This window comes from Dermacentor andersoni, chromosome 5, assembly GCF_023375885.2.
Source record: "Dermacentor andersoni chromosome 5, qqDerAnde1_hic_scaffold, whole genome shotgun sequence".
Taxonomy (NCBI): Eukaryota; Metazoa; Arthropoda; class Arachnida; order Ixodida; family Ixodidae; genus Dermacentor; species Dermacentor andersoni.
The window spans coordinates 98,546,494-98,574,428 of record NC_092818.1 but is presented as its reverse complement, the minus strand read 5'-3'; the positions used below and the strand labels follow the sequence as shown (position 1 = coordinate 98,574,428).

At 46.3% G+C, this 27,935-nt stretch overlaps 1 protein-coding gene across 1 annotated transcript; it reads right to left on the bottom strand.

Annotated features, from left to right (window-relative positions):
* Positions 1 to 60: 60 nt before the first annotated feature.
* On the bottom strand, positions 61 to 27,935 carry LOC126530932 (uncharacterized). The gene is made up of 6 exons (XM_050178261.3): positions 27,496 to 27,935; positions 23,799 to 23,874; positions 22,304 to 22,516; positions 14,589 to 14,766; positions 6,918 to 7,198; positions 61 to 491 (listed from the first exon to the last, which is right to left on the bottom strand). Exons 1-6 carry the CDS (start codon positions 27,549 to 27,551, stop codon positions 279 to 281), a joined length of 1,017 nt encoding a protein of 338 aa, XP_050034218.2. The 5' UTR covers positions 27,552 to 27,935; the 3' UTR covers positions 61 to 278.

The following is a 27,935-nucleotide window of genomic DNA, read 5'->3' as shown; positions in this document are numbered from 1 at the left end:
ACGGTATAATTGCAACCCTTACAATTACTATCGCAACATAACACGTAGCAAAGACAAACAGGCAATGGCGATGGAAGTTTAATGTGGTACTGAAGAAAACAAAACAAAACAAAACAAAAGGCTGACTCAAGCGTAACAGTGCCAGGCACATTACGTCCGAAGCTTCTCACAAGTGTCCCGTTACTGAACACAGCGACCAACACCGTCTCACCAACACCGTGACTGTCGTTAGGTCTGTGACCTCCACCATTCACATGCAGTGAGCAAGACGGCGCCTGTCAGATGGTACCAAGCCCATTGCTGAAGACCTTTTTCAGCACTTCCATGAATACAGTGCGCTCTTGGAGCTCGGAGCGAAGTCTCAGCTCGCGCTCCTGGCGTTCGATTTCGAAGCGAGCCCTCTCCAGCGCCAGCTTGTCCTCCTGAAGTCGGAGCCGTGCCTTTTCTAGCTGCACCTCCTCACGACGGATCTTCAGCTCGCGCTCTCGCACCTTAAACGAGAATGTAGAAACTAGTCAACCGGGACTCGAGGATAAAGACCATATGAGTCACTCCAGTACCACATGAGTCACTACCACCTGCCGGATGAAACCCTGTACCAGATAAAGGCTGAGGCTTCTCACAAGGATTTCCATCTGGGAAAGGTGCGACTGCTTCCTGCACTTCGCTGCCTAATTTCATTGCAGAGCAATTTTGTGGTGAATTCTCATCTATTTGCTCGATATAATAGTACGCTGTTTCAACTACGGGGCGTATCTTTCCTGCGATTTTTAAGGACCTCCAGTATTTATTACCACAATATCCTGAACATGGCCCCGTAACAAGAGCTCTACGTTCTGCCCACTGGTTCGATTGGCAATTAAAATGGGAGCTACATCTACTGGCTTCATTTATAGGTGGTAGGTTAATTGGCTCTTGTTTCAATAACAGAAGAAATCCGTGGTTCGTAATCTGTTTCTCTTCGACACAACATACATAAAGGTGCGCCCTTCAATTTCTACAAAATATACTGCCACCTACCTATTGGCTTCTCGCCAGCCTGTTCTTCAATTTGAAGTTCATGTTTTATAACTTATAGTTAATCATTGTTAAGAGGAAGCTTTAGCTCGGCTGCTCCTATCTAAGTACATGTAAAATGAGAATTCGTTTTTCTCGGCCATTACTGCACCAAATATAACGAAGTTTGTTGTATTTAAAAGAAAAACTTGACCCGTGACCATCTGTTTCAAATGTTTTATTTAGGTCGTCAACTTTTTATTAAAAATTGGCAAAAATCGCAAATTAAAAAGAAAACGAAGCTACCGAGTTTACAACTCTGTAACTCAACAATAAAATATGATATCACAATTCTGTGAAATGAATATAATCGTACATCTAAAGCGTCAAACATTGATATGTTGCACATGAATCTAAAAAAATTTCGCAATATGGAAATACTGCTTTTGCAGAACCTTTGTACACAACGTAAGGAATTCTCATTAAATATAAATTTACAAATTGAATTTGTCCACTTTCAATGATCTAATGGATTCCGTTTACAGAACCGCGATATCTGTCCGTGATGCAGAGCTATTAATTCGTAAACTTCGTGCTTCGATCTTTTTCGATCTTTCGAATTTTTGAAAATTATTTGAACAATACTCATGCCCTAAATAGAATTTCCGCTTCAAAGAGTCATTAGAAATTAACTTTCTGTTAAAATTCCACACATTTAATTAAGATCGGTCCCCGAGTTATCTCAGGAAAACGTTTTTGCTTTTACATGTACTTGAATAGGCAGCTAAAGCATCCTCTTAATCACAGGCCGAACCAAATTTAGAAAGTGTAGGGAGGAGGTCTTGCATAATTAAATCACGTAACTAAATTAGACCAAACCGTTATGTTAACTTAGTAACAAATGGCAAAGAAAACTTTCCTTTTTATTAGGCAAGTAATATCAGATAGCAATACAATAAATATCGAAACTGAATAGACCAAGCAGCATTGTTACAATTCTTAATATGGTGTAGTTTGCCCATAGAGATCACTCCTTCCTGTTGGTGAACGTGGTTGAGATCCTCGCAGAACAGTTCCGCAGTTACAAGATGCACGTTCAGACGACGCGTGCATGTGTGTGCATATTTACTGCATTGCCTCAAATAAAGCCATTTATTGAAGTTAGCGCAGCTGTCCTGTGCTCGTTCGTTCGTGTGCTTTATTGCACTGTACCTTTAAAGTTCATACGCTCACACAACTGCCTTCATATGATAAAGAATGTGTTCTTTCGTAAGTGCTCCAGTTACAGGAAGCAAGCACGCCGAGACGCATTCAAGGCAAGGTCCAATCAAAGGAAGACGCTTACCGACTCGCGACTCGGAAATACAAGCCGCAAAGTTTGCTTGTCGAAGGGACAACACTATCATCCGTCCCCGCCTTATCATGTTCAATTTGAGATTCAATGCCTGTGCCATTGAAACATCCGCGTCGGTCAACGACGACAGCGATTTCAAACACAGCGTGTCCGGCAAGAGGAAAATACCAGCGCTGTCACGCAGCTCTCATGCGCGACCAAATAAAAGGAAGAAATGATCGATTTGGTCGAGCTCGCCATTGTTGATCGCACTGCCACACACGTGGATAACAATCGCCAGAGACGAGCGAGGAGATGCCACTGCGGTAGTAGCACGCTTGGCATACCGCCAGGCAAACCTATTCAGGATCCATTAAATCTCTCTCTCTCTCTCTTCACTAGGGTATCATTGTGATAGGGTGGATATGGAGGTATAGCTAAATAACACCGGAAAACCTGGTGTAGGTAGTGCACTAAAAAGGAGGACAAAAACGAGAGACGGCGATACACTTCGCGTGAGCTTTCAACCGCTCGTTTATTGACGTCATTCTGGCATCATTATATAGGGTCATACCGTACAAAGTGGCCGAAACCATTACGTTTGTGACACAGTATGAAGAAGAGAACGCACATCCCAGAACTCCACTGTAACCGAGAGAACAGCTTGTGGGCAAGAGACTTGGCCAACCTAATCACTTACATTCTTTTTGTGGGTGAACAAACTATACTACTGTTATTTTAACGTATGCAATAAAAGTTAGATAAGGTAGCGCAAAGACCTACAGAGAACGAACAAGAGAGACAAAACGACCGAGCAAGGGGCTGGCTTTCAACTGGCGTAATTTATTGAAGCGCTCGAGCTTTCTATGTCGTGATGTAATGACAGGATTCACAAAAAAAAAAGAAAAGAAGAGTACATACAGGGATAAGAACGACGTGTACTAGGAGACGAAAAAAATGCGCAGTGCTGCTGGGGCTAACGGAAATAAAAAAGCGCGACTTCATTGTCTTTGGCAGGCACGAATAGACTGATGCATGCTCATAAAAAAAGGCTTGCTTATTTGCTTTTGCTATTTTCTTACAGTGTTGATACAATAGAGCACATGCACTTTGTTAAATTTTAATTTGTATTCAGTAAAAAAAAAAAAACTGCATCACTTTAAAGCCAGCGCTTCATCGGAAATGTCTTTCTTTCGCCTTCGAGTTACCCTTCAAACACGAATCAGTATCGATTTGCCCTGTGTGCAATGCTTCTTAAAACCATGGCCTGTTTATTATGCGCTTCCATACAGGAATATTTTACCATGCTCGAGAAAGCAACAGTTCTCACTTTAGAACAAGAGCGCTAATAAGCCTAGAGCTTTCTCGTGTCGTAATTCTCTTAAAGCCTAATTGCAAGCAAACTTTTAAGCACCTAAAAACCTGGTTTAAGATAGTGTAGATATAACAGGAGCCTTCACGATAAATTGGACATTCCAAATACGAGTGAAAGCGTCACGATAAACCCGCGAAAATAGCTGCTTTTGATACCGAAAAAAAAAAAAATCTGTGAAGAGTTAGAGGCACATGTGAGACAAGCATTACGTCACACTTTGATGTCCCGAATCCATGATTTAAACCGCGTTCGCCACATTGCGAAGTTTTGTTCAGGAGCTTAGCAACATCCTGGCTCTTCAAGAACGATGTGCAAAGACTGACGATGGTTCGAAGCAGAACACCAACTCTCTCACTCTCTCATATATATCATCGGGAGTGTCAAAGCGAAAAAAAGGTTGTGAACCAGAGCAGCCCAGACAATCTCCAGCTCGCGTCTCCCCGGAGACTGGCGATGTGGCTGCATCGCCAAGCGTTCCTCTTCACTATATGATAGTGAAGAGGAACGACGCTTGGCGCTGCCGCCACATCGCTAGTCTCCGGGGAGGCGCGAGCTCGAGATTGCCTGGGCTGCTCTTGTTCAAAACCTTTTATTCACTTTCGACACTCCTAATGTTAACGCATTTAAGAAAAAAGAAGACTCGCCGTTACCGGTCGCCGGAAGTGAAGCATGACCTAGAGCGGACGGCTCCTCGACATGACCACAGAAATAAGGCGGCGCCTGCAGCGCGCTAAAATCCTTGGAGGATGGTGCGCGGGGACTTGCTTCAGGGCGACAATAACCAGCTGCACGCATGGTCTGCTTAGGTGCTGTATAAAAGGTGCTAATATACAAAAATTACCAGCCCTGCGGCTTTGTCAAGATTGTTCAGCGGTAAGTACTAAGTGATAAAGCTAGCCAAAGTGGAACTATGCTGCAGTTCGACGCTAAGGAGAAAAATTTTTTTTTTTTTGAAGGACTCATAGCTGCGCCGAACGTGCAAGCTGTGTGAATCGTCGCGACGTGTTCTATACTTTTGTGGCCGACTTTTTTTTTCTGTTTTGCGCTTCTGTTCTAAGATGAATATGTTGCGATTCGCCCAGCTCGCGGTATCAGCTTAACGGGCTACACAGCGTAAGGTGGTAAGTTCTTTTACATTCCGTTCGAAGCGTATAGATGCTTGTTCGTGCTTGTGGTATGCAAAAAGGCAGGCGTGCAAGCACGGAAACTAGAAGAGTGATAGGAAATTGCCCTGAATAGGAGCAAGAAAAATACGCATATAAGTTGTGTGTGTTCCTCCTTTTCCGCCTCTGTGCGACCTCTCAGTTGATAGATGGCGTTTGTGCTGTCATTTATATTGTACTTGTATCCGTGTTCGCAGGCGTGCCTTCGAGTAGCACGAATCCTTACCAAGTTGCTCAAATTTTAACCCCCGTATTCTAGAACGTTCCTGCACTCAACACTCCATCTCAACCCGATGATGATGATGATGATGATGATGATGATTTATTTGCATCCATGTTGAAACGGGTGGCGACAAATAGCAACCTAGCCTGCTTAGCAGGTGGCATCGCGAAGAAAGCGAAGGATGGATGGATGAATGTTATGAGTGTCCCCTTTGGGACGGGGAGCAGAGTTGCTCCACCAAGTTCTTCCTATTATACTGCCTGATGTCCTACCTAGGTTAAAAAAGAAAAAAAGGAAACACGATGAAATCCCATAACCAAATTTTCTCACCCCCTGTTGTGAACTTTGTTCTTGTACGGCTCCGTTTGTTTTTTCCCCTACTTTTCTTCCACCAATCTTCAGATCGCCTTTTACTAATCTCTATTGTGGACATGTTTACTTTTCCGCTGCTCTCGCTGAACCCAAGGGCTTCAAGGAGTGCAGTAGTGCCTAAATCGACCGCTGGGCAGATATCTTCACTTTCTAATAAACCATGGTCCATCGTTTCCCTAGCTTTACCGCAGCAAGCACAAGCTTCTTCTTCTTTCTTATATCTCGCTTTATAGGTGCGTGTTCTAAGGCAAGCTGATCTCGCTTCGAAAAGTAATAAGCTTCCCTTTGAGTTCCCATAAGCTGTTTCTTTTCTGATTTCGTTTTTTCCTCCTAAGTAGTTACTCATGGCAGGTTCCTTTCCATTGCCGCCACCAATGAGGTGATTTCAGCCTCTCTGACTTTCCGCTGGAGGTTTTTTGTTGCTGTGTTGCTCACCCTACAGGCCGCATACTCGCTGGTAAGCTTCCTAGTTCTTTTCCTCCACTGTGAATCAATGTGTTTTCTATACAAATACTTCAACACTATCCAAACCCCTTTATTTTGTTTCATATTCCTCAGTCGTTCTTCATAATAAATTTTACTCTGAGAAAATAGGTGACAGCGCCACCCCTCGCGAGAAAAGATCAAATGCACTTAAGCAACAACCCAGGGGCAATTCTTGAGCAGCGTAGCTTCATCTTCAGCGAAGGGGCGGCACTGAGCCCAATTCGGTAAATGAATTCAACTCGGTAGGAGTGTAAATAGGGATGCGAAGAATGAAAAAAGAAGAATGAATGTGTGGTTTTTATTGGCGCAAGGGCCAGGTATGGCCAAAGAGCGCCACGAAAAAAAAAGAAAGAAGAGAGACCACGAAGATTTACAAGAATGTTAAGAGAAAAAAAATTAGAAAGGAAAATTTGTATGATAAAACAAAAGGCACTGCCTTGTTATTTGAGGCCCGAGATGGCTGCCTAAGGACAAAATATGCAGGGGTAAATATCTGAAACACGTTGTGACATGTGTCTGCTGCAGCGAAAATTGGGAGACGACAAAGGGCATCCTGATAGAATGCGTAGGTATTCATTCATCTAGACCCGTAGGTAACGTACAACTTATAGAAACACTGGGATTTAAAGTGAAAGGAAGCATTAATCAGTCAACCGTCGAGATAAGCAATAGATAGACTTTGAGTATTAGTGGAAGAAGAGTAGGGAAGAGATTGACACGTCCGGATCCGTTGCAGGCATAGGTAGCGCTTTAAAGAAGAGGAAAAGAAAAGGTTAAGGAGACGTAGACAATATATTAGACTGAAAAGCATCTATAGCATAGCTGATTAGCCCAAGCTGGCTAGGTGACTTCGTCGCTGCCCTGTTTGGAAGAAGGATGCCAATAAATCATCATCACCATGCAGGGGAGGGAGCGCATCGAGTTGATTGAGAACGCGGGGGTCCTAGTCATTCCGAGGATGGCGCTCACCTGCGCTTCCTTGGCCTGGCGGGTGAGCAGGAAAGTGATGACTTGCATGGGGAAGTCTCCGGCGACTATGGATCGAGCCACGTGGCGCGCTTCGATCGTGGCCGCCGTGCTACCGTCGGCGGCCACCATAGCCGCCTCGTCGTTGGCGGCGGCTTCCTCGGCAGCTGCGGCAGCAGCGGCCGCGGCAGCCTTGATCTCCTCGATGAGGACCTCGTCTTCGGTGAGTCGCGGCCGCTTCGGAGATTGGTCCTGCTGGTCGTCCTTGTCATGCTCGCTGCTCGCTGTGGAACGGAGTACGATCCCCATCCTTGAGCACGGAATGAGTTACACGCTAGGGTTGTTCTTTTATCGTGTTTAGCTATTCCCGAATTTTTGTTTGTTTTCGCCCGTGCCGATTACTGTCATGAAGTGTTCGAAGGACAACTGCGCGAGCAGGCGGAGTAGAATTGACCCGCGAGGCTTGCCCCTCCAAGTCAGTCGTGCACCATCCCACGAAAAAAAAAAAAAAAAAAATAGAAGCTATGTTATATGTGTGCACGTCACGAAACCTTAAGGACCAGCTTCACTGTATTGGCTTTTAATTTTCCGAAAGTCGGCGCACTTATTTCGGTTTGTATTTGTTTATTTTGGTCCATATTTTTCACACGTGGTACCTTTCATCATTTCTGTGTGTGTAGATATTTCTTTGCGTCGGCCGGGCTTGCCAGTTTCTTATACTTACTTTGAGTATCTGCTTCACGATTCCGGTCGAGGCTCAAACGTGCCGTGCAACTAGAGATCCCTGTTTCAATTACTGTAGTTGTATTTAATAAAGGGAAAAATCAGACATCCACCCGTTCGTAGCAATTGCTACAAAGAAAACCCATGCGTCAAACTGTAGTTGTATAATACACAGAATAATAAATGCTTTAATGATGCTGTATACAAGGGCACAACACCATACGGCGAATTTAATCACACGCAGGAGTTATGAATGAGTTTGTTTGCTGTTCGAACACAAATAGCATGGTGCTTTATTTGTAACCTTATATGGTTACAGAGCACTAATTTATAACGCCAAAATATGACAATGTAAATACGAGGGCGATTCAGAAAGCCTTTGCTTTCGGAGATTAGCCAAAATAAGGTACATGCAGGTTATTACAAATATACGTACTATTCTACGCACCTTACACTATTTCTCCACATAGTCCGCACACCGGTTCAAACATTTGTCCCATCGCTGCACTAAATTTTAGAAATGTTCTCACTAAGTGACGCATGCGGCCTCCCCGAACGCTCATTGTCAAGCAAATCTTCACGACCTTTTACGAACTCACAACACCATCACCTCACACTCATCAAAGCCAGACCTCTTTCCACATACGCGGGCTGCGTTTTCCTGTGGATTTTGTTGGGCGTCCATGCCTTGCTCCATAGAAAACGAATCGGACTTCGTTGCTCGTACGCCGTGGACGCGTGAAGCACAACCGCCATCTTCAACAACAGCGGAGCCACCGGCAGCTAAGGCCCGGGCCGGTCACAGAAAGGTTCACCGTTCGGAATGGATATGTTGACTACACATTTACAGCCGTAATTTGGCTAAAAAATATAGGGGCAAATGCTTTCTGATTTCCCCTCGTGCGAAGACTCGTTAACCTAGGTTAACCACTGACTGTATAGTGGCTGCCACGTGAGCCGTGCAAGAGCCTCTGCGCAACCTTCCTCTCGGCTTCTCGGTTTCGTCGCAGCAAGATACAGAACGGCCATTAAAAAATGGAAGGAGTGCTATGTGTTGGCAGGCTGACGGGTGGCCTCTACAGGCTCCTTGGAACTGGGGAATCGTATCTGGTATATATAGGGCAGCAAAACACGAACACAAGAAGAAACGACAGATGGACACAAGCGCTAGCTCTGAACAACGGCATTTTAATTCCGGGATCGAGTTGGCGCTTGTGTCCGTCTGTTGTTTCTTGTTGTGTCCCTGTTTTGCTGCGCTATGCCAGATACCATTCTATTATGACTAACATACAAGCCCATACCACCACCTTCGTCCTTGGAACTGCTAGCAGTTCAGGGCCCAGACCTCATTTTAGGGCTCTGTAAATTGCTTTCCGGACCCATTACGGCTAAAACGGCCAGATTCATTACAAAAATATCGGCACACGTTTATTAGGGTTTCTATTTTCTTTTCAGTTAAATCGAAAGCGCTGAGCCTTATTCGGAGAAAAGTTCCTCATCACAAATAACTCGCAGAAATGAACGTTAAAGTCTTGTTTAATACACTCAAGAAAATAATGTTTTTGACCTCATGGAAACGTTTCTTAAAATTTCGTGACAAATAGTTTTACAAATGAAGCCGACGAAGGAAGTTTATGTACGTAAAAAGAAGGCACCTCTGTGCTTGCTATTCACGCTTGTGTTAGAATCGCGAACTCCCTCGCTGGTAACGTATCGATTGTTGAAGGCGGTGAAGTTAAGCGCTGCTCGAAAACACCTTCGTCTAACGCTGCTAAATGACTCGTCTAACCATGTCAATAAAGAAAAGGAAAACAAAAAAGCATTGTGCGTTTCTTTAAACGTATTTTTGTGAAGGAGCAACGAATAAGTCACTCTTTCACGTAACGAGAATGAATGCACATTTTGAATTGTTTTCACAGAGCAATTAACCCGAGCCCTGAGCGTACACAACGTGCTAGACCAGCTGCTCGGTGGTGTGGTACGGCACCAGAGGCACTCCTATCCTGCACATAGTCAATAATGAGGATAGACCTGTTCCGACGTACCTTCACGCTAGTCCGAGACGACTTCAGCGCTGACTAGACTGATGGACGGTATGCAGCTGCTATACCAGGTTCTTTTTCTTAATTTTGCTACTATAATGAATTAAAAAGAAACGAACTGTTGCTAGAGGCACAACTATAGTTGAGCTGGATCGCTCGAAGAGACGAACATTAATGGCATAAAAAAAGTTTGAAATGCATAATTTACTGTACAGAATCTTCACTAATGAAGTTTTAAATAATTGTTTTATGGCTCATGTTGCAATTACTGAGTTGTAGTCTGCCAGTTAATTTAATAATTTTAATTATGGGGTTTTACGTGCCAAAACTACTTTCTGATTATGAGGCACGCCGTAGTGGGGGACTCCGGAAATTTGGACCACCTGGGGTTCTTTAACGTGCACCTAAATCTAAGTACACGGGTGTTTTCGCATTTCGCCCCCATCGAAATGCGGCCGCCGTGGCCGCGTAGTCGGCCAGTTCGCAAGGCGCATATACATAAAGCGAATTCTCAAGGTGATACCGGACGCATCAGCACACGGCAAACGGCGCTGCTGACACTGCCAAAGTAGCGGGCTTGACACGGTGCCTGGAGCGCTGTCGATAGCACACGCCGATGCGTCCGGAGCCAAGTCACACGACGTTGCAGCGATGTTATCGTATCACCAAAAGCGGTCGCCCGAGAATCATCCTTTGTGCTGAATTGCCGGTTGAAGTGATAACGGTGGCATAGCGGCGCCCGAGCCAATGACGAAGGTGAAGGGAAAATGGAAATTGGAAGCAATAGTTGCGAAGCGCATGAAGGGAACATGCTGAAGCACGACGCCCGCCGCATTAGGCTGAAAGGCTTGACCAAACCCCCCCCCCTCCAAAAAAAAAAAAAAAAAAACAACAAAGAAACAAAATAAAAGACGGCGCGTATGGAGCTTTAGTTCTAATGCTCGACGGCTGCATGCACAGTTTATACGCTAGAACGAAAGCTTCATACGGGCTGCCTTTATTTCCCTTGTTGGTTTGGTGCGTTTTTCTATCAGATCCGACAAGCATTACGTAGCTTTTCGAATGATTCAGCTGGCCGGTGGCAGTACTGCTTTGAAAGGTGGGTGAAAACCAACGCCGCCATGAGCAAATCGATGTGTTACTCATCTTCTACAAAGTGTAGATTAGGTGAGCAGCAGTTGTCGACATTCGGCGAGTGCTCCAAAACGTCCCGCCATCGCAGCAGGTGAGAGAACAGACTGATTACTTGCATGCTCACATTGGACCACCTAGAATTTGCAAACCCACGTTTATGTGCGAACTGCCCCGACTCTTGCCAACGAGGGCACAAAGCGGCCAGCGGTTGCCATGACTGAAAGCTGGGCGATTAGTTGATTATTCGGTAGTTATGTAGGGTTAGTTATATGGCACGAAAGCAACTGACGCTATGATGCACCAACTACTACAATTGGTATTATGGAACACGTTAACAGCTCTGACAAAGCTGATGCAAGACCGTGTGTAATTTGTGTTTTGTGTCTCGTCTTTTTTAGTGCTGTTAACATGCTTCGCAAGGTAGGGAAGTCCCAGTCGGAACATTGTAAATCAGTGGAAGCCCAATGTTGCCCTCACTCGCTGCCAGTTGTGACGCGAAGAGCCGCAGCATACTGAGTCTCTAACATTTGTATCATGGAGACACCCGCCGTGGTTGCTCAGTTGCTATGGTGTTGGGCTGCTGAGCACGAGGTCGCGGGATCGAATCCCAGCCACGGCGGCTGCATTTCGATGGGGGCGAAATGGGAAAACACCCGTGTGCTTAGATTTAGGTGCACGTTAAAGAACCCCAGGTGGTCGAAATTTCCGGAGTCTTTCACTACGGCGTGCCTCATAATCAGAAAGTGGTTTTGGCACGTAAAACCTAATTATTTTTTTTTATCACGGAGACCCGAAAATATGCATGTGAAGAAGACGACTTTTTCTGTTTTAAGTGGCTGATATGACCTGAGAATTGCACTTGGCTATTCTCAGGTCGTGTATGCGGCTAGTGGCATGCTAGGGACCTAAGGGATGAATTAGATTGTTGGCGGACGTTGGAGGCACTTCGCTACATGTCAACCGCGGCTCATACCAACTCAAAAGGGGGTACACATGGTATGAATCGCTGCTATTAAAGAAAGCGTTAATTATTGCACAAGGGAATGTACCTCAGTGGAACATTCGTATCATTTAGTTTTCTTTTTTTGCAACCCACGCGTTATTAATTTGAAAAAGGGGTTAGTCTGTGTACTTTTCAGCTAGGTGGGGTGACGTAATTGCCCGATTATATCACGCCGCCGATTGTGAGGCGCAGTTATATTACCGCCCAAATATATAAAAAATAACTTGGTGCCGACTCTACCATCAAATAACTAAACCTGAGTCGACGCGTACAGTGTTGAAACGATTTTATGGAACATTCAAAGGTACACAGACACGCGCACAGGTGAATCTTAAGGGCTAGTCGCTGTTGGAGTCTAATGATACTTGTTACGCTGTCTGACTACAGAAAATCATCTTAAGTTCAACCTAATATATTAGCAGTGCTACACTTCTTGAAGGCTCGCGCAACCATCTTCTGATGGAGGGCATTCCACACACCATGGATCCACCTTGCGATGTCTCCGAGCAACCGCAAACCAAGTCATAAAAAAAAAAAAGAAAAACAACGCCTGTTCGATGGCAGCGTGGCTAGCTACCTTGCATAGCATTTTGAGAATCGTTGTCGTTTTTGGTTTTGAGTAGAATCAGTTACGATTGGTAACGCGCATGCAAATTCTAACACCCCTTTTATGCAATAAAGGTAAGCGTTACAATAGTGTAAATACGGTATTTATAGGCCCGGCCGTCCGATGCGAGTTTACTACCTGAGAATTGTTGGTTTCTACATGGGTAGTGGATGAGCGTGAGCGAGAGAAACATGGATTGTGATGTCATCAGCAACTACGTGTTATACAGTCGTACGTACTTATGGCGTTTGTATGTGGTGTTAAAACGACGATGACATTTGAACTCCGGTGAAAAAAAAAATATTGAAGCATGACTAACTTGGGTGATCATGAAATTTGTACAATGTAGCAGTTTCTACGTAGCGTAGACTGCTACGAGGAACGCGCTAAGGAAAGTGGGCCGGTCCCGGAGATCACTAGTGAGGTCTAAACACAGCGCCTCAAAGCGCCAGCTGTCGCAAGGAAAGAAGACGAGGAAGTGACGCGTGGAGCACACGCCGAGTGTTTCAACGAGGAACGAAGTAACTATGCTTTCGATCGGGGCCTAGTAGTTAGAGCACCAGGCTCATGTGCTCGAAGGCAGAGGTTCAATTCCTCCATCGGTCACACATTCTTTACCTTTTATTAAAGCGAGGCGAGACGGGAACCTACCTAGGTACTATCGGCCAAAAACGTAAACGGACCACGGCTTAGATGGTCGGAGCGGCTGCGGGGCCACACTGGGGCGTTGCTGACTCGCTCTGCCCGCTTTAAAAAGCTAGATATCGCGCTTGATAAACTTATAGTGCACCGTCCGGTTGCTCTGCTGCTGATGGTCGCGACGAAGGAAACCGTGCATCGCCGGTAGTCCAGCACATGGCGCTGCCGGGCAGTAGCGGGCGGCCGCAGGGCATCAAACCGCGGCACTGAGAAGGAACGAAGACCCGTTCTGATTGTTGTTTTGCTTATATTCACCTTATCTCTAATTCTAGTGCATGTCGCCGGCGTCCACCGCTGCTCGATATTATGCAACATCACGCAAGTAGCCGCAGCGGCGGCTGCGGTGACGCGCGCTTTTTCACGTCGGCGCGATAAATTTTAGAGAGTGGGAAGCGCTGCGCGGACGTCCGAAGGCGGCGCTCTCGGTGCCAAGGCAAGTAAGCCAAGTCATCGTGGCCTACGGCAACATTTCGTCGCACTGAGGACCCCTTCAAGCCATGGAATCTTTCCGTGAGTAAACTTTGACGACAGACTGACTTTTCCGATTCGTCTTACTAATTATCTCTTCCTGGCCGTACTTTTGTAAAGTTTCATAACGGCCTACGCATTGCAGCAGCTAATTAAAGCAGTTTTCGGAGGTTCCACTGACATAAATATTAAACCCACTTCTAGAGAAAATGCCGGAAAAGTAATCTCGACAGAAAAGCCGCGCCCTCACTAAAGCTTGGCGCGTGTAACTTATCGGGCCGGTGTGAAAGACCGCCCGTCACCGTAGTCGCCCTTGCGGCTACTTGCGCTATGTTGCCTAAAATCGAGCAGCAGTGGACGCCGGCGACATGCAATGAAAGATAAGCTGAATATAAGCAAAACAACAATCAGAACGCACCTTCGTTCCTTCTCAGTGCTGCGGTTTAATGGACCGCTGCCGTTCGCTACTGTGCGACCGCGCCACGTGCTAGACTACCGGCAATGCATGGTCTCCTTCATCGCAACCGGCAGAACCAGACAAACGGCGCAATAGAAATTTATCAAGCATGACAAGGCCCCCCGTGAGAGTGAGGGCGATGTCTGCCGTCACACAGGGGCACTTTCGCTGTCAGCGCGCGGAGTGAGATAGTAACGCCCATGGTGTGGCCCCGCAGCCGCTCCGGCCGCCTAAGCCGTGGTCCCTTTACTTTTTTGGCCGACAGAACCACGCCTACCTACCTACCCACCCACCCACCCACCACAAAGTGCTGAGAAATAGGCGAGCAATGCTTCGCATTAATAAATCGATAAATACCGGATCATGTACTTTGGCATTCTGGAATGGGACAACGTAGACCCTGAGCTGCGGAGTCCCACGTATCACCCTACCGCCACCCCAAATACACATTCTCACGTGAGCAACGCAAGAAGCTTCCGTGGCGACACCGAAATGTGTCTACTCTTTGAAATCGAGCGCGGATTTCAGTGCCAGCGCTTACGTTCGAGGCTTTCGGAGCGTTCCGGAGTAGACTCCTCCTGCAGAATGACGCGAGGCTTGTACAAGTCGAAGTCGTCGTCGTCGTCCTCCTGGGCGGCTGCTGCTTGGGGCGCCGCCGCAACGCCGGTACCGATGCGCGAGCTGTAACCACCGGCGCCTCCTTCGTACTGCTGCAGCACCTGTATACCACAGGTCCACACCGGATGGAGTTAACGCGGGCCTGGCTCCAATTACTGCTTGATCGTTTCAAACTAGGCAGAACAATCCTGGTATTTATTTTGCGTGTACTGGCATTCTCGTACCGCTGTCTATAGAAAATCCAACCAGGTTGGTATACACAAGTCGTAAGCCTGTTGGTGCGTCGGTAGAAACGAACTGTTCCAACAAAACAAACAAGCTCGATGTTTGCTTTCTTTTTGTTGCTGCTCAAAAGCTAAAAAGGCGACGTTGACGTTCTCTGTTTCTAACTTTTTTCCGGGGAAAGTGGGGGGGGGGGGGGGGGCGGGTTGTGGTGGTGTAGTTGTATGAGTTAGCTAGTTCATTGGCTTACTGAATAATTTAGCGGCTACCTACTTTCATCACACTACTTTCGTTACTACTTCCGTTACTGCCTTCGTCGTCGAAAGCTTCCCGTGCGAGTGAAAACGACGTGCGTGATACACGTGTCACTTTTTCGTCGCTGGCAAATACAGGCGGCGGGGGCCTCAGTCTCTTGCTTTTGCAAGTATGCGAATATATGGCGTTCTACACGCTTTCTACACAATCTCGCTGTTGATTCTGCCCGCGAAGGATGCAGTCCGGTAGCTTACACACAATCGCCGACATCTTCTAAAAACTACCCAAATAAGTTTTCATTAAACGAGTCCCTGTTGGTGAAGCATTTACCGCAAGAAACGTAGCGACAGCAAGCAACCAGTGCGTAATTGTATTTTGATGGTGGTGGTCTTCTTGGTGTAAGCCAGCCCGGTACAATGCCGGCAAAGCATGCCCATAAGATGACGTGAAATTATAAACACCGCAAAGCAAAGCCACTAGAACGCCCTTCTCGTTAGACACCACACGGGATCTTTCTCCGCTTCTGAATAATATAGGTGAATACAAACGCACAGATGGATAGTTGCGATTGACGTGCGCCTAATACAAGTCGAATTAAAGTTAGACAGGTGAACAAAGTTTAATTTGGGAGAAGAAAAGAAAAACATTTCGAACTTCCCTGGGGTGCAAGCTACAAGACTTCTCTTCAGCCTCACCCTGGTCCCCGCCCGCCAACATATTTTTTTTTTTTATTTTGGGCGAGAACAAAAGGCTGGCTCGTGTCGACAGCGCCACTGGAGTTCCGCTCAGCTGAAGGCGCCTTTTTTCCACTGGAAGGTGCTTAGAAGTACGCGCGTGCATGGCTATGATTAGAGAGCGTCGTGCTCAAAGCCAAAACCAAAGAAAATATACACACAGAAAAGGAATAATAATGCCGACTAGCTTTAGGGCGTCTATATGGAGGAAGCTGAAGCCAAAGCTTCTGAGAATGTAGGAATGAAGAAATGGTCTCGCATGGCTAATACACCGGACAAGTTTGGGTTAAATTTGTCTCTCCTAAACAGAAGTTTCAAGTTGCTTGAGCTAGGCATCTCTAACATACAACAACCACAGATATAGGTGGGCAACTTTCTGAAAAATAGTTTATACGCTTGCCAAGGTTTTAAATTATAGATCCGTACCATCTCAATGTATAGCTCTATGACCAAGAAAAAGAAAGCTTGCCTGCAAAAAAAAAAAAAAAGAAAGAAAGGATATCCGTGCGCTGTGAGCTATAGTGGCGATGGCTTCTCAAAAAGGTGGAGGTTGTAACGTCTGAATGGCCACAATTTATGCGTGCCTTGTTGCTTCGAGCGCGCAAAGTGAATTGTGTGTTCTATATGAAAAACGTCGAAAGCGGCTGTCCCTTATTACCCCAGTCCGAGAAAGCTTTATATTCAATCTTAGGTGATTGAGCGGCTGAACACGTCAGCTGCCCACCGTTACAGCTAAGTGGCTATGGCGTTGTACTGCTGAACACGATGTCCCTCGTTCTATCCCGGACTCGCTGGTCACATTCCGATGGGGACAGAATGTGAAAACGTTCCTGTACCGTTAATTGCGTGCCCGTTAAGGAACTCGAAGGGCTCAAATTAATCCGAACTGCCCCACTAGCGCTTGCTTCTTTTTTTCTTTATTGAAAGGAAAGTAGAAGAGATGTAGTCAGCTATCGTGGTGACGGCTACTCATTTCACGTAGAAGTAATAGTAGACATGCTGTCAAGAAAGAAGTAACGTCACAGGTTCAGAAAACCTTGAGCAGGGATAATGAGTAAATTAGGTCCCACATATAGTCCTAGACAAACTTGAATATGCAGAGACAAAAGGCGAGGCCAGGTTGCACCCCACACCGCACTGAGCCGCGGCCGAGGTGGAAGAATAGGCATGTGTTTAACCGACGCCTTCTGTCTGCGGAGGGAGGTGACTGTGCCCTTGTTCGCTCTTTCTCCTTCTGAAGGCAGGGGCGCTACATTGTTGAGGTCATTAGAATTACTGTATAGGCTCGCTTCGGGGAACCAGAGTTGCGCCACCGTTTTCCGCATGCCGCTCGGACCGCCTCCAGAGTTTCTGTGCTCGTGCACAACTTTCTGTGGCAATGAAGGGAAAGCTATGGGCGCGTGGCTGCTGCATGTGTGTTTACGGCGTCAAGTAGTCCGCCAGCGTTTGACAGTGCTTTTGGTTGCTCGGAACAGACGCCGAGTCGACGCAGCTTCACGTGCGACGGTGTCGCGTTTGTGCAGATGCGGAGGGGAAAAGCCGTAAAATAAGTTAGCTGTTACATTCAGTGGCATGTTTTGCATTCTTTAACTGCTACTAATAAGGCTTTTATGTTCACTGCCCCAGCTTAAACTAACGTGGATGAAAACACGCGACTCTAAAGAGGCGCTCTAGCTTGTGCGCGCTTTGCCGCTGTAGCTTTCCCTTCATTGCCACAGAAAGCTGTCCGCGAGTACAGGGGCCGCTATTCGCCGAGTGCCATCAAGTGGTCAAAACTGGCTTCAGTGCGTTGTGGAGAAGCAAACACTCCGCAGAAACCCGCCGACTAAACATAAGTGAGAACGCCATTGTTAGTTGTTAGTATTCTTGTGGCTTGTTCCTCGATGTTTCTGTCCTTAAAGTTATGTGTTTACATGTCATTTTTCGGTTCAATTGCACACTCAGCCTCACACCACGCACTGACAGCTCTTGCAGTATGACGGGGTGTGAAAAAAGAAGTGCTATTTTTTTTTCTAAGCAGGGCGCCGCGAAGTCCACTTTAGAAGTGCACTGCATAAGTGCACTTGTTTATTCTGTTTTACTCAAAACACGGCTAAATTTGTCCGTGACGTGGAAAATGGTACAAGGATGTACGCAATTGTTATAACCAGCATATTGGCGCAGGGGAAGCCAATGCAAACAGTGTATGAATGCATGCAATTCTTCGCGTCATTCACCTAGATCGCATTTAGCTTTCATACTTTACACAAAAGGAATGTTCGACGGTAGGGCGCTGTTTCTTGTGCACGTGTATTGGTGTCTTTTAGGTGTCGCAAGTAGCGATCACATGTATGCCTAATAAAAATTATTGCTTATCTATGAAATCTTAGCCTTCTACTTCACGCTCTGCATAGAAATTGCAACGTTGCCACCATGCGCCGGCGTTAATCGTTAAATTATATTTCATTTCGTTAAACGTTGCATTAGAAGGCAAACGAGTGTAATATCTAGGCTCGTAATCACGAGCTGAGCGATCGACTCTTACTCGCAAAATATTGAAGCATAAAAACAATATGAAAAAAGAAAAGTGCCGCTTGCACTGTCGCGCAAGCGCAAATCCAACGCGCATGGCGAGTGGCTTTCCCGCATAACTTGGAGCCCAAAATGGCGTACCTTGGCGCTACTCTGGCTGCCTAAAGATAACTGATACAGTAACTCCATATGGGTTATTTTTTGCCGTCTGATAGCGGCATCAAGGCCTGCGCTCATGTAATTCCCTGTAAACGCCCTTATAACGCACTAAGTTGCTTCTTTAGTGGTACTACTAGCTCTTGCCGTTCTTGTGCTCGCGTTACTGCTGCAGTCTTGAGCTATTTGCAGAAAAAAAAATGCATCAGAAATAACCCACCAGACACCTTTATGGACCTTGATTTGCTGTAGGCTCATCCAGCATAGTACAACATCTAAATTGGTGCTTTTCTGCGAGTTTTTCGTCTATGTGCCTTTGAACGTGCTTGTTTTGTGTGTAACATTAAAACTGCTGCACCATCGCCTCGACTGGATGTCAGCGCGCAGGCAGCGACAGAAAGTACTGTGTGGTCGAAGCCGCAGGCGCACACTTCTCTTCGAGTGTACGAGTGCCCTCGGATTTTCTAACTTGTAAGTACTGCCCCGATGAAGAAACAGTGTTTTGTTCGTTTCTTAATTCATTGTTCTGCTCACAAACAATTGTTCTCGCCGTTATTTTAGTTATCGCGTGCATCATGCAGACATTAATATATGGCGTTGGGAAATGCCTGTAGTGATATACGTGGGCGTTTTTTCTTGTCACCGCCTCGCCCAGTGATGTGCATGCCATGAACAAGGTGCGTACTTATCGGCGTAAATAGATTAGAATAAAGAAAGTTGCTGACGGCACACGTTGCTGCACTCGTAATTCCTGGAATTGTGTGTACAAGTTGAGGAATTTAACCATTGTTTTTTTTTTATTCCTCAACTGCATTTTGGCACATCGGTAGAATTTAATAATTTGAGTCAACACAACTTATACATTCTAATAGATATATTCAGCAAGGCGAGAGCTTTCCCAGCAAAGAAAGATCACTGTCCAAGCACTCCGGACAGATGGTTAACCAGCGAAGCTGAAACGTGCCGCCCCGGTGTTTATGACTGGGTTGATCCCAATGGTTCATTAAAAAACGGCTTGGTAGGCTACCGGATCCTCGGTACGCAATCATTGCTTGCGCTCGGCCTGTTCTTGCGCAAGGCTGCAGCATCGGCACGGCGTAGACAAGCTCGTTCCCGGTTCTGCTCGCGGCGTAGCAGATCGAGAGCTGCCTGCTCCTCAGGAATACGTATGACGCGTGGCCTACCCATTTCGGAGCCGGAGAGAAACTGCTTCGCGCGCTATGCTGCGACGGAGAGCAACGACGTCACCTACTGGCGTAGCTACTCCTATGCCACCTAGATAGCACAAGGCCCTTGCACTCCGATCGATGACGTCATGTTACCTTGCCCGACTGCCATAGAATCTAATGAGGATGCTCCCGAGTAGGCAACAGCGGTTTTGGCGTCACCGCTTTCATCCCGCCTGCCTTGTCAATGGAAATTTCGGACGAGGTAACGTGACTTCATGCAATGGAGTAAACAGACCTTGTGCTATCTAGGTGGTGTTGGCTAATCGCGCGCCTCTCGTTCTTTCTTTTTTTCGCGCATGCGCATGGGGTTGCGCCGGAGGAGTTTTCGTAGCACAGGCAACTGATAGATGGACGGATGCACGGACAGACGGACGGACTAATTGGCTGGCCATATACAGCTTCGCTGTAAAAAGAAAAATCATGACAAAAGACGCCTTAGCACGATCTCAATAACCTTGCGAAGCACAATTTGAAGAGTCAATCTGCGAACGGGACCACGATTCACCCGGAATCTTCCTCTTCCTTTTTCGCCCCATGCGCGACCGTGAAGCCATGTTCGAAATCTCTGAATCTGTAGTGCACAAAGCCGGGGTTTACCGAGAAATACCCCAAGAGTTCCCGAATTGCAGGTATCTGGTTATTATTGAAGCCGAAAAAGTGGGACTTTCGCACTCGATTAATGCTTTGGTTGTTCGAAAACACTATTTACCTTTCATGAGAACGTTTACCCGCTTTTATTGCACTCTCGCAGATCGCGCCATAAAGTTCCATGCTTCTGCGCTGGAAAATGATTTCGCCTGGGCTGTTCGTCCCTAGTTAGAGAGGCGGGAACTCTGAAAAAGGAATAGTCGCTTTCCCGGTTATTGTTGAGACATACTTCTAAACCTCCACCGTCGTCCCGACACATGCGTGTATAATGAGTTCCGAACACGTACACAAGGTCGTTTAACGCTCCAGAATGAACAGGATTCCAGATGAAGAAAATCAGTATATACACAGATGAGATAATACAAGCACGTGGCACAGCTGTCAGAACTGGGATTCGCCACATAAGGCGCAAAAAGATTAGCATGATCACACATTAGACCACAAACCCGCACAAATACAAAGTGCATATAAAAATACAAATGAAGTGCAAATTAATACAAATATTGAAAGTCTGAGACGCTTGAATAAATGTACCCAAGCGATGCCTCATAATCAGACCATGGTTATTCACGTAAAACCTCAGAGTTTACTACATTTAAAACATTAGTTGTATTCGTTTTATAGCCAGGAGCTAAAGGTATAGTTGCTCAATAGTGCCAGCTACTATTAAACTACACTTGAATGTCAAGACATTGCGAATGCCTTTCTGTGGAGTAATTAACCATAACGTGCCGCTAGTGACCGACGGGATGAATCTCATTATCTCACCTACTGTCTACTGAAATGTGGTTGAAATAGATTATCCTATAAAAAAGAGGTGCTTATTAGTATGGTTATTTACCCACTTTTCATACAGTTCCATTACAAATCTCTTGACTTGTCACTGTAACGTGGTGCAATTATGTAATAAATGGCTATGACACTTTCGTTTCCCTAAAGATTACGTGGGAACAGCTTTTTGCTTTTACCTTTTTACTGGGATGCCTGCGTCAATTGCTTATTTTAGCAAGCAAAGTATTGACGATTCACCAGTATTGCTCAATTCACCAAAGTCGCATGTTAGTGCCAAGTTCAAACTATTGACGTGCTACGTTGCCATGTTGTTGCATATTTTATGATGGGGTCGCGAAGTTCTCATCACGTCTCTTTCTTCTCACAATACACGTTGCTTGGGCACAGCCATATACTTATCGGGCAATACAATTCTCTAATCCCTGTGTTCGTAGTTCGTTTCTTTCAAAAGCGCGTCTGCGCATCATGCGAAAGAATCATGGTGAGACACAAGTATGTCTTCAAGTCATAATTTGGTACATTCCGATTCTATGACAACTAATTTTCCGCTTGCAAAAGTAGAAGTTCCGTGCTTTATGCAGCGTGTGGCTGAAGCTGGTCGATTCCCTCCTCTAAACAGAATTATATTTGCGGATGAGATATACAGACGCTTTCTGCAAAAGAACCAAATTTCACAACAGATTGCGAAGCCTACGCCCCCACGGAATAAGGTCATAGCGGCAGCAATTTGACCTATAGAAAAACTGAAGAAACGACTACAGCTTCTGAATTTTTAGCTTTCCTTGTATTGTGAAAAAAAGAAAGAAAGACGCTGCTAACGTACGCCAGTAACGTACAGCAGCCAGAAAAGTGTTTCGGGAACGTGATGGACTGAACATACAGTCTCCAAATGGGACATGCAATTTTCACTTGGGTCTGGCATCTATGAATTCCCTCTATCAATTCGAGAGTGCACGCTGAGATCGCAAGGGATTGAAGCTCGTTCACAGCTTCTGCATGTGCCAAATATATGTACAAGTAGGTGTATATAAGTGTAGTCGTATTTAATGGTTGCCTTTGGTGCTGCGTTATAGAGCAGGTAGCGGACGCACCTGTTGTAGCAGCTGCTCCTTGACGGCGAACTCGTCTTTAGTGCAGAAGCGCTGTAAGCTGGCGAGGTCGCCCTTGATGTACTGGTCCAGCATGAGGATGGTACGCTCGCGGCAGCGCCTCGAACTGATCGACAGCACGCACTCCAAGTTGCGCGATATCGACGCCCACGCTGTCGTTGGAGGGGTGTCCTTGAACGGGTTGAGGCTGACCACCTGTGCAGCACGAATTGATCCTTGACCGGCCGCGCTGACCTTAGAGTGTACCGCTTCTGAGCACGACATCGCTGGTTCGATTTTCGATTCCCCACCAATGCGGCCGCATTGTAACGGGGCGGTACGCAAAAAAGGATTCGCGTACCCAGGTTTGAATGAGCGCTAAAGCCAGCTGTGCAAAATTAGCCTGGAGTCCTCTACTACATGGCTTCTCTCACAGCCCCTGTGTGCCCTCTTGATGTAAAACATCGATAAATTGACCGAGTCATTAAGCGATCGGTCGAATGACCAAACGGATCGATGCGAGGTGGTGGAAACGATTTTAACACGGTATCACTTTCCGTAAAATGTCGGTAGTATCCTTCAATAACAGCTGTCTGAGAATGCGAAAAGACGCTGTTTAAAGGGACCTGATGTCGCAGTAGATGCAAAACGTTTGGCAAAACGTGAATTGAGCACTGCGACATCTCTTTCAGAAGTAAGGCACTTCGGCATGACAGCTCAGAAAAGCCAAGCACAGTAAGACACGAGCAGCATTACCATAATAAGCATGCAGGTGTCCGGTATAAGGCTCCGATAAATAGCCACCAACATGTCGAGCGCTGGTCCTACTGCGGTGGCTCTTAAATAACATTTTGCAATTGATGCTACAGAAATGTTAGGTCACATGTTTCCGAGAGAGCACTTATTGACTGACACCATTTAAGCACCGCCAGATGGCTTGTACACTGAGCAGCACTGTGGCCTCGTCCTTGATTTCGCATAGTGCATGCCTCAATGGAGAACCTTGGAAGAGCAGGCGCTTCTACGGCCTGTCTACTAAGAGATTAGCGTGAGCCATTACTAGTGTAATTCAAAAGTTGAACTTGCAACTTTTTTATAGTGCACGTGAGGTGCACTTATAGTGGACTTTATTTACGTACGCCGTGCCAATCTCATCTCTAGGTCCTTCCCGGCCAAGCATAAAAAATGCGACAGGAACAGCGGCTTACCACGAGAGAAGAATATTTTGCCGACAGGAGGCAGCTCGAGCTGCGCGCAAAGGATAAGTCTCTGCTACGATAAATTTCTAGCCGCATTCGCTAGACAACAGAAATTGTGGCTTCAGGTTGCATGCATGATGTAATCAAACAAATGACGTCTCGACTATTGCGATGTGCCCCATCTAAACTAGGGAACAGCAATGGTACAGAGGTAATTCACGCGTTTGTTGCAATGAGATATTACTGGTTGTCTAAGGTGGACGTATGAGGATGCATTGGAAGTTGTGGTACGTCCTCACCTCTTGCAGAAGCTGGATGTCCTGCTGACCTGAGAACCGCAGTGGTCGCTTGCGCTTGTCTGTTGGCTCGTCACCGCTGCAGACAGACAAACATGTATAGGCACAGATTATTTATCGTCCATTCACTCAGCTAGAGATATATCTGGCCTCAGTCAGAAGAAGAATATTGGTGTAAGAATGCAGCAGTAAGGGGTGGTCTTGTCGTATATCCAGACAACTCACGAACTGCTAAACGTTCGACTAAGTATAGAGGCAAAACGTCAAAGTGCTTGTGGACCCTGCACTGCCTGCAGGATGCGCATACTTCCAAGCCCTACGCACTCATCCGTTTGGAATAAAACAAGGCACGAGACAGTTTTTGAAGCAATTAATACATATGATAACGCTGAACAAAGCTAAATAAATTCGATAGATGTTTTCCGATGCACAGACTGGGTTTGATTATTAAATAAGTACACAGCTTTTTTTTATCTACCATGATCTATCTGCGACAAGCAGCACGAATGTCGCTAACAATCGAAACCCAAGGGTAAACCTAGAAAGGTCCGGTGCATGAAGTAGAGGAGTGGGGTCGGTGAGAGGGGTCTTGTCTAAAGAGAGATTACTCGCACAAAAAAAACGTGATCTTACGTTACTTAGAGAAAGTTACTGCACCGCGTCATGTGGGAGGAGAGTGGTTATCGCTGAACCTTAAGTGTACAATGAAGAAGACTATCCAGCTAGATGGGAAGAGGACATTTATATAATACAAAAGCAGATGAGTTAGTCGTACCGCAATTACTGATATGGTACGACAGAAAGGAACGCGCACGGGAAAGGCAGGTTTGCCGTCCTTCGATCTTTCTTTCCACAGCCTGTATCAGTTACGGCGTAGATGTTTAGCGACGTCCAACGGAATTTAGTTGTTTTCAAAAAGGAACATCACTACGTTGCAATCCCGAATAAGCAAAAGTCAAACGTAAAACGATGGTCGGCTTGTACTTCACGAAAGGTCCCACTTGTGCTGTATCCAGCAAAAGTAGTCGCGTTGTAAAGTCACCGCTGTTGTAGCTTAGGAGCAAAATTCAAGAACCGGACAGTGACCTTAATTTTCTTTGCTAAAATAAGTGTTTATATCGAACAATGCACAAGACTAACCGTATCCTTGTCCTTATACTGCTTCTTTAGTTTGCCCTAATCACGTTTATTGTCGACAGGCACGAGAAAGAAGTTCTTAATCGTGCCCTCTCGGGAAGAAGAAAGAAACTCGAATGAAAGAAAGCACCTGAACTTATTTTTTAGACTTTTACGTGTTCACTGCATTTCGTTACTTGTTTATCTTGATTCTGTGCTCGCGCGTCTAGAGACTTGACCAGACAAGTACTATTCGTTTTGACTTTGTTGTAGCTTCTATTGCCGAATTTGCAAGAGCAAGGTCGGAACCATGAGTGGTGTCACGACCTTATAGAAATCGCGTGCGTTCTGCCCAGTACCGGAAGGCGGGCACGTGGGCCCATAGTACCCAAAGCTACCACCACGTGCCACATCACGCAGAAACCCTTCGCTCACTCTCGTTACTTTTTCCCGTGATATGTCGAAAGCGCTCGCTCACTTCTCTTTATTTAATAAAAGTTCTCCGGGAAAAAGAAGGCGTCGATGTGATTGTTGTTGCTGTCGGAGTTGTTGTCGTGGTTGTTTCAGGAAAATGTGAAGCTATTGCAAAAGAACTCTGAAGCTATGACGACAAAATACAGAGAACAGTTTGATTGACTATCATCATTATCGTCATCAGTTGTCATCCTCGTCATGAGCGATTAAAAAATTGCGGCAAAGCGCACTTTTGAAGGGAACAGCTCATAGGGGCCATATTGCGTTGTAAAGGTGCCTCTCAAACAAGAAATGGATCTAGAAACCTGAAAATTTAGGGCGTAAGACTGAGAAGGTGCTTTGCACGAGTCTATTGTAGGATCTTCGTGGAGACAGAGTTTCTTTCCGTTCCATGCAGTTGTTTGTTTTGTCGCCGCAGGTAGTCAAGAGATGGCGCCACTTGTGCATAAACCAGAATTTCGGAGTATCTGGGCACTCTTCCCCCTGCCCTACTATTTAATAAAGTCGTTTCGTCCTCCTCCAGTATCTGGGCTGCGCGTTTGAGCTACTAGATAGCACAGTAGAGCTCTGCCGACTATGCCAGTTCGGCAAAGTTCATTTACCATGCAGGGATCACCCCGTTCCGCAAGCCGCATACCAGCTGCTCAATATCCTTGTAGCTCAGCATACGACAGACATAACCTGGTCTTACGGCGCGTGCTGGGCAGGTATAGCTGCTGCAACTGACCCAGCTAGCATTTTCACATGCGCTAGATTGCAGACGGAGAACGTGATTTTGCCATGAAACAAGGTTTTACCCGTAGCTAAAATAACGTCCTAATTAAGACAATACTTTGGAGACTGGAGCCTAAGTTTCCTTTTCTGCCTGACACGCACACTTATTGCACTTTGCTATAGTCCGAGTAAACGCGACGTCACCACTACTTTAGCTGAAGGAAAAAAAAAAAAGTGATCTCTTAAGAGCTGCTATGGCGGCACTAGAAAATGCTTAGTAAGCCCATCTCTGTTGCCCATCAAAGAAGAACCGCAACTCCTTGGCTGGTACCACGAACAAGTAGTCCCAATGGTATCGAGCTTACGAATTACTCGGTACATTTTAATCTGCTTCGTGATGATGTGGTCACTGCCCCCGTGGCATATCTCTACGTGATGACAAAGCATTTGTGGCACGGACAGGCCCGCTATACTGCTTAATAATGCCTTATAATTTCACATCTGAAATGGCCACGGGAACCGTAGTATTTCCTAAGCTCTAGACACTGCTCGTGAAGTTATAGGCAGTGCAGTTCAGTAATTAAAGGCAGACTGTAACATGACTAACAAAAACAGCACATGCCTCAAGAAATTATCTGCGGTCGACAGGAAATTGTCAAATTCGCGCATTGCTGAGCGCATATCTTTTGCAAATGGTTTTTATAGGGCATTCGGCCAATCGCCGTGCCAAAAGAAAATGCAGCACGTGTGCTTTACGGTTCCTGGTTCAGTTGTCATTCGTGAAAGTAGGAAGGCTTCAGGCCAGTCGCTTGCGCTCGCAAGTGGCTTTCCTACGTGAAGATTGTGCTGCGCGCCGACGCACCGAGTTCGGCAATACACACGATGTCTCCACATATCTGATTCTTCTACAACATTTGGGGTGAACGGCACGGAATGTATCAGGTTAAATGAAAGTGCGCACTGCCTTGATGGCTCTATTTCACAGCGCGCAATGCGCGCGTTGCAGTTACGGGCGATGTGCCGTCAACTCTTTTGCTAGTGGCGAGCCTATTTTATGCTGAAAATGCGGGTAAAACAGTACTCAATCCTTCACAGTTTGGCAGCCCTGTGCCGGAGGTAACGAAGACGCACTGAAATGCATCGCGACGATTTTTTCTTTTTTGTCGAGGACCTCGAAGATGGCAGCACGAAACTGCGCACGTTGCACACGTCTCGGTACTTTTCTGCCAGATCGGTCATACGCTCTGATAATTCTTAGGCCGTGGCCTCGCAACAAGTATTTGCAACATGAAACAACGAATAACTAAGAAATCCATCCTACCCAGCTTTTGGGATGGTCACTCAAGGGTAAAATCTCTTAAGCAAAACGCTCCGATCCACGTCGCTGACTACTCACTTTCTTCGACCAGCGGGCGTCTCTGGAGTGCCGTTGTTCTTGTCCGCAGACGCCATAGGTGTCACCCGATTGCCCGTGCCTCTATCCAGGAACAGACTTGGCCGGTGTAGCTGCTGGAAGAAGGCAAACGCCGCAGGAGCGCAGCCGTGGTGCACCGACGTGTCCCTGACCGCAGGGGCTTTCTTGCGCGTGAGGCCGAATGGAACACCACGTTCTCGGCACACGAGCTAGCCGCTTCGCCCCGAGACGTCGTCTTCACGTGACAAGCGACGTAGCGGATCCCAGACGGCGGCGGCGCCAGTGATGCTAGCGCGTCGGCGAACCCGGGCGCAATCGTGGCCGTGGCTGTTTGACGCATTATCGCTTGTCGCGACGTCGAAGAGTTCGCCGTGCGATTTTGAAAGAAAAATAAAAATCAATTAAAATTGGTGGCCTCGGCG

Coding starts and splice junctions, on each gene's coding strand:
- LOC126530932 (XM_050178261.3), bottom strand. CDS start 27,551: ATGGCGTCTGCGGACAAGAACAACGGCACTCCAGAGACGCCCGCTGGT. Junction 23,875..27,495: donor ACGCCCGCTGGTCGAAGAAA/GTGAGTAGTCAG, acceptor GTCTGTCTGCAG/CGGTGACGAGCCAACAGACA. Junction 14,767..22,303: donor AGGAGCAGCTGCTACAACAG/GTGCGTCCGCTA, acceptor TGTGGTATACAG/GTGCTGCAGCAGTACGAAGG.